General features: G+C 41.4%; 1 protein-coding gene across 9 annotated transcripts in view; it reads right to left on the bottom strand.

Annotated features, from left to right (window-relative positions):
• ehbp1l1a (EH domain binding protein 1-like 1a) overlaps window positions 1-5,965 on the bottom strand; it is a 47,629-nt gene that overhangs the window by 33,895 nt on the left and 7,769 nt on the right. For all 9 annotated transcript variants that reach the window (XR_006052872.1, XM_042213358.1, XM_042213361.1 and 6 more), the window contains exons 3-6: window positions 1,935-2,030; window positions 1,803-1,856; window positions 484-662; window positions 10-155 (exon numbers count right to left, since the gene is read on the bottom strand). Coding sequence is in view for 8 of the 9 variants with exons in the window: in XM_042213358.1 (XP_042069292.1) it covers window positions 10-155; window positions 484-662; window positions 1,803-1,856; window positions 1,935-2,030 (475 nt within the window). In the remaining variant the exon portion in view is untranslated. The remainder of the gene's footprint in view (window positions 1-9; window positions 156-483; window positions 663-1,802; window positions 1,857-1,934; window positions 2,031-5,965) is intronic.

Below are 5,965 nucleotides of genomic sequence, written 5' to 3'. Positions count from 1 at the left end.
AAGTCTTACCTGTAACATAAGTAACTTGTCCTGTTCCAAAGTTTGACCTTCTCTCTTCGCTGACTTCATCGTCGCTGTCATTAAAGTCATCCAGATTACCAATATCATTCTGTTTTATGCTCATAAGACTGGCCAAACTCTGCATGTCCTCATCTCTGTGATAAAACAAAGAAATCAGCAGACATCACTACCTTTATCCAGCTCCACTAATATTGTCACATACCTAACAGAAAGTTTTAGATTCAATGCAAAGCTGCTGATATCACACTGGATGTTACACAAGTTGCTGATCTGAGCGTGCTGTGCTCAAATGTCCAGATACAAATTTAACCCAACAAATTTTTATAGACCACATACGGCCATAATCCACCCAGTAAAACCTCAACAACTTGGACATTACGTTGGAAATCTGCAGAGAAAAGTAATCCTCACTGCTCCTGGAACGTCATAAAAAATAATAAATAAAAATGCTTCTTGACTTACGTGGCCTTGCCTTCTCTGAGAAAGATGCACGACAGGTTGAGCTTCAGTGTGGCTTCCACCACTTTCACAGAGAGTGGTTTGAGCGTCAGTGTTAAATCGTACTGAGCTGGTGTGGCGCTTGCATACTTCTTCATATTGACATCAGCTGATGCCAGCACTTTTTTACATCCTTTTGTCTCCTGATTAAAAAAAATAGAGTTCAAGTTTGAATGCACACACATTCATTAATCCCAAAGATGATTAGTCACCACTCAACAACAACACAACTCAAGGTCTAACCACAGTATGACATAACATAGCATTGCCCCCGCCATCTTTTTACTCAAAATATTTTTATTGAGTGATCAATACTAACAAACCCCACAGAAGTTAGCTGCAACACCACTGAGCTTCACGTTCCCATTAACACAGACACACATCAGACCTCGATGGAATAAGCAAGTCAGTTAGTCAGCAGGAACATCCTGAAGGTTAAGTTAAGTTCAGAGAAGTTTGTCAGAAAAAGACCCCAGATTTGATCAAATGTGCCCTTTTGGTTCTGGATGGAGCAGTGGATCTTTTCAAGACTGAGACACAACATGAGATCAGCCAATGAACATGGGAGGGCGGGGCAGCAGCCTTCCACCTCAACAACATGGCACGCCTTTGCAGGAGGGAACCAAATGACAGCAGCCGACGTTTTGCTCCAGTAATATACTGATCATCCTCTCCCGCTGTACCAAAGAGAGCAAGTAGGGGCTGAGAGCCAGTTTCAGGCCGGTGGTCTTGTTCAGAGTGAAGAAAACCTAACAAAAATTTGCCAAGGTAAGGCAAGTCCAAAACGTGGATTAGTTTGGCATCATCAGACCTGCACCTGTTACAGCGAGGGTCTAAGATAGGATAGATTGTAGCTAATTTGGATTTAGATAAGTGGGCCCTGTGGACTTCTTTGAATTGCAGTAGAGAGTAGCACAGAGCGACGTGGAGTTTACCAAAGTAAGGAATGAATCCCAGGCGACATCTGACATAGATATGTCCAACTCCCTCTGCCCCATCATCTTTGATAAGGGATTCTGTGTGTTTTGGATCCTAAGCTTTGTACTTTTCTCATCCCATCAGTTCGGTACTAGTTAGTCACATAATCATCTTGCTATTGCTAGTCAGTATGGCTGGATATGGTGAGAGCATCTTCTAATTTAGTTTGTTGTTCTTCCATTTTGGTCCTGTGTCGTTACCACAGAACACCTCTATGTCCTATTAGCCAGGTAGCCAAGTTTCAGGCCCCAAGTGTTTATGATCATACCACAATATGAAAGCTAGCACAAAAAGATCAGACTTACATTCTCAATAACAAAAGTCCATTCTTTGTCTTCAAACTCCTCTGCAGTTGGTTCCTGTCAGAGCATAAATAATTAGCTGAATGACATATTATATTCCCCATCTATAATCCATATAATTAATCAGCTCCATACCTTGAACAGTGTGACCGTGATATCTAAACTCTCTGGAACCTGCCAAACCACCAAGCCTCTGTAGGGGTTCTGGATTCCTGGCTGCCAGCTGTGCAGCTGACAGAACAGAAACAGGAAGCATCAAGAAAAGGCTGCAAAGCACTAAAGAGGATTATATCAGTCCAAAATGGAAAATGTGGTATGTTTTAATTGCTATGCAAATTGGATGTGCAGCCTTCATGTATTAGGTCAAAATATTTAGTAATGACTAATCCCAGTGTAAAAACTACACCATCTGTCAGATGCTCACATAGAAACACTGGTTTTATATTATGACAAGTCAAATTTTGTTCTTAAGTAGCGCTGGCACAACTAGCTCGTAAAGACGCTCGTTTGTTTCTCCTTTTATTACCTTTGTGCTGTGACGTCTGCTCCTTCTGATCCACACCACTCTCAGTTTGTCCGGTTGCCTGAATAACAGCAGAGCGTATATTGTATTTTACTGTATTTTACTGTATTTTACTGTGTCTGGCAGCATACAATGAGTATATTACAGCAACAACTAAAATCCTTTTTCAACACAGACTGTGCAACACTGTCTTACACACAGATAAACAAGTTAACCAGTTTCTGAATGAAAGTTTGACTTTCACTTCAGCCAGGCCGTAGATTTTCTTCTCCAGCTTCATGTTGGTAACAAGTCCCAGGCTGTATGTGAAATCTATTTTTTACAATAGACACTGACTCTGCTGTGAGCAGAAACACTGACATGTTTTGCCTGTTTCATTGCAATCTGTGTGGAAATGATGATGGCATCTACGATTTGGTCAGACCTTGTGTAAAACACACAAGGACACACACACATGCCAAACACACAGAGGACAAAGACAAAAGGGGAACCTAAATGGACAAGAAACTGAAACATACAAGCGCAATCAAAAGTAAGGACTCCCGCATCGACCGAAATGGGGATAGAAAGATAAACTGTCGCTCTGTTGCAAAACTTTGGTTGAAACTTCATCATCCACCCTACAGTCCAGACTTCATCTGTTCCCAAAGTTGAAAGAACATTTGTTCAGAAGGCGATTCTACAGCATCGGCAATGAGCAGCTATAACATGGGCATTGTAAAACTGCCAGACTGATGCTCAGTGGACTGAGGCATAGTTGCATTATCACAAACAGGCATGGTGCAGGAGAGAGTGTCTCCTTTGAGTGGACTGGTTCTTATACAGCACTTTACACAACCTGTAGACTCGATCATTCGCATAAGCACTTTTTTCTACGCTGTTTCCAATCTAACATTCAGTGGATGCATCAGAGAGTAACATGGAGTTAGTATTTTTTCCCAAGGATTTGGCATGCAGACTGGAGCACCATCCAACCATCAACCTAGTTAGTAAGTGACCTGCTCTACCACCTGAGCTACACCCCTCAACCCTCAGTGAGCGACTAAGCCCATAAACTCATCAGAAAAGAGTTTACAAGGTCAAGGTTCAGGGCAGCTTTCCCATAGACATCTATGGGTTACGGTCAGGTAGGTTTGGTATACTTAAACAGGATGTTTTCAGGTTTAAGGCACCTTCATGTTCCTTTCAGTTTTCAGGCTGAAGCTGAGCCCATCGTTTCTACAGCCTGGGGTAAGACACATGCATGGGTGTGGGCGAATCATTTAAGCTTGCCATAAATGACATTTCTGTGGCATCACAATCATTGTACAAGTCTATCAGAAGAATGTTTTAAATATGGATCAGCTAGGCTGTATGCTCCTCCAACTGTGAAGCATCCTCTAATATGGTTACACTGTAACACTGCATTTTAAAATGAGGTCGTTGTACATCATTCCTGGTACCTGTGAATGTTTTCTTTCAGGCGCTTTTGTCTCTACAAACCACTGAGTTACTCACCACCACAGGCCTGCACATTTATAGGTCAGCACAGAAACATGTCTGTTATAAATAGTGCAGCAGGTGTTGCTCTAAGCTCTGTGAAGCATGTTGTCCATGTCTGTTCTCTGTCCGTTGCTTTCATTCTCACTCATCGCTCACAGTCTCTTACCAAAAGCAGCTGGTTAGTTGATAATTTGGGCAAGAGTTCAACAGTTTTCTGCTTTACTCACTGTATTTGTTTTTGATTTAGAGCAATTTGGTTAAGCTTTATGACAACTTGACAACTTGTAGTTCTGGGAATCTATTAGTTATGATCAAAATAGTTTTCATCAAAGCCAAATCAGTCCAGAAATGTGGGTGTTTACATGATGAATCTGCCTATAAAAAAACATTTATTAAGATCATTTTAGTCGGAGGTCAAACTGAAGCATGTTGTTAACTCTTGTTGCAAATTAGACAGTGTGACTGGGTGGTAGACGACCTCGGGGTCACATCTGGCCCTTTAGTTGTCCGCGTGCATATCTGCATGTTCCATGTCCTGTTGTCAAGTCGTTGTCTGGTTCTCACTGTACATGTCACTTCCTGTCTTACTTTGAAGGTGCCTCGTCTCATGCGTCTGATTGGCCCCAGCTGTGTTTCCCCCCGTTTCTCGTTCCCTCGTTATCCTTGTATAGTTCAGCCCTTCGTTTCACTCTGTCCGTTGTCGCGATCTCCTTCATTTCCCTGCTGTGTGTTCTGCCTGCCTGATTAGTTCAGGCGTCGTCCCAGTTTACTTAGTTTTATATTTCACAGCTGTGTCTTCTAAAATAAAGTCCTGTCTGTGAGTCTGCAGTGGGATCCTATCCTGCCTGCTTCACACAGCAATTCATGACCCTGACATCAACAAATACACAGATTCTCCTTCAGCCCCCTTTCACTGGTCCGAATTGGCCCGATGTTTTCAGAAAGAAATACAGACGTATGTAAACCCTCTGCTTAGTACATTACTCACTCCTTCACTGAGTGTCGTCGATCTGAGCTGCTAATCTGCATTACTCCTGGAATAAAACTGGTTACTATTGACATGAACTGGCTGCATCTTTGTCCTACAGACATGACCAAACATTTAGCAGTGACACAAAGTTTGTTTCTTATGCACTTGCTGCTCAGTTTTTGTTTCAAATAAGAAAGAAGAAGAAGAAGAAGAAGAAGAAGAAAGAAGAAGAAGAATAAGAAGAAGAAGAAGAAGAAGAATAAGAAGAAGAAAGAAGAAGAAGAAGAAGGATGTAAAGAATAAGATTCAAAAATTTTTTGAAAGAAATAAAAGTTTAGTTTTAGTCGTGGTGTCAAAATCTTTGTCACCGTTTTAGCTTTGACATTTAACTTATTTCAGTGTTAAACTTTTGTGTGTGGTTTTATTGTTCCGGTGAATATCGGCTTTGATCTACAGTAATTGTCTTGGGATGAAATCCAGAAAAGAAAATCCTATGGGACAAAATAAGGGATGCTTAAAACCACCTCAGGCACTCTGACCTCAGAGATTCCTTCAGAGCCCAAAAAGAAAGGACGTGATTACATGATAATTACCTTTTACAGTGTGCTGTCATTAGATTTCCAGTAACACTGCCTTAACAGACACCACTGACCCCAGTACAGAGCATGCAAAATGTGGCAAATCTCTCTAAACTACCACCAAGCACAAACAGTGTGAAAGGAAGGCCGGCCAAAATACAAGCCAGGGCCAGAAGACTGAAAACACATGTTGACGCTGACTGAACAATGACTAACGCCAGTGGAATTAAAGGAACTCCTACATGCCGAACCTAAAACAGCAGCTCTAAAGCTAAGCACAATATCCTCTGTATACATAAACTGGAAATGGCCAAGAGGAACATGTTTCAAGCTTGTCCTGAACACTGAAAACCAGACTAATCATCCAATCTGTTCAAGAGAAGAGAAATGCCGAGCAAATACCAAGATTTTAGATGTTTTCTGGAAGAGGCCAATGGGGACTGATGGTTCATCCATGAAGATGTCTCTGGCTCGTAGAGTCAGTTATAGATCTACCTCCTAAAGAATTTTCTTCACTTTGCAAAATATTGTAGTTTTTCTTAAAGAATTTGGCAATCATCATCCTCCACCACAAATCACATGTGAACTACACAATTTATATACACATTTACAA

This window comes from Haplochromis burtoni, unplaced genomic scaffold (assembly GCF_018398535.1).
Source record: "Haplochromis burtoni strain Fernald_Lab_line unplaced genomic scaffold, NCSU_Asbu1 Contig_438, whole genome shotgun sequence".
NCBI lineage: Eukaryota > Metazoa > Chordata > Actinopteri > Cichliformes > Cichlidae > Haplochromis > Haplochromis burtoni.
The sequence above is the reverse complement of the archived record's forward strand: the minus strand, read 5'-3'. Positions and strand labels throughout refer to the sequence as shown.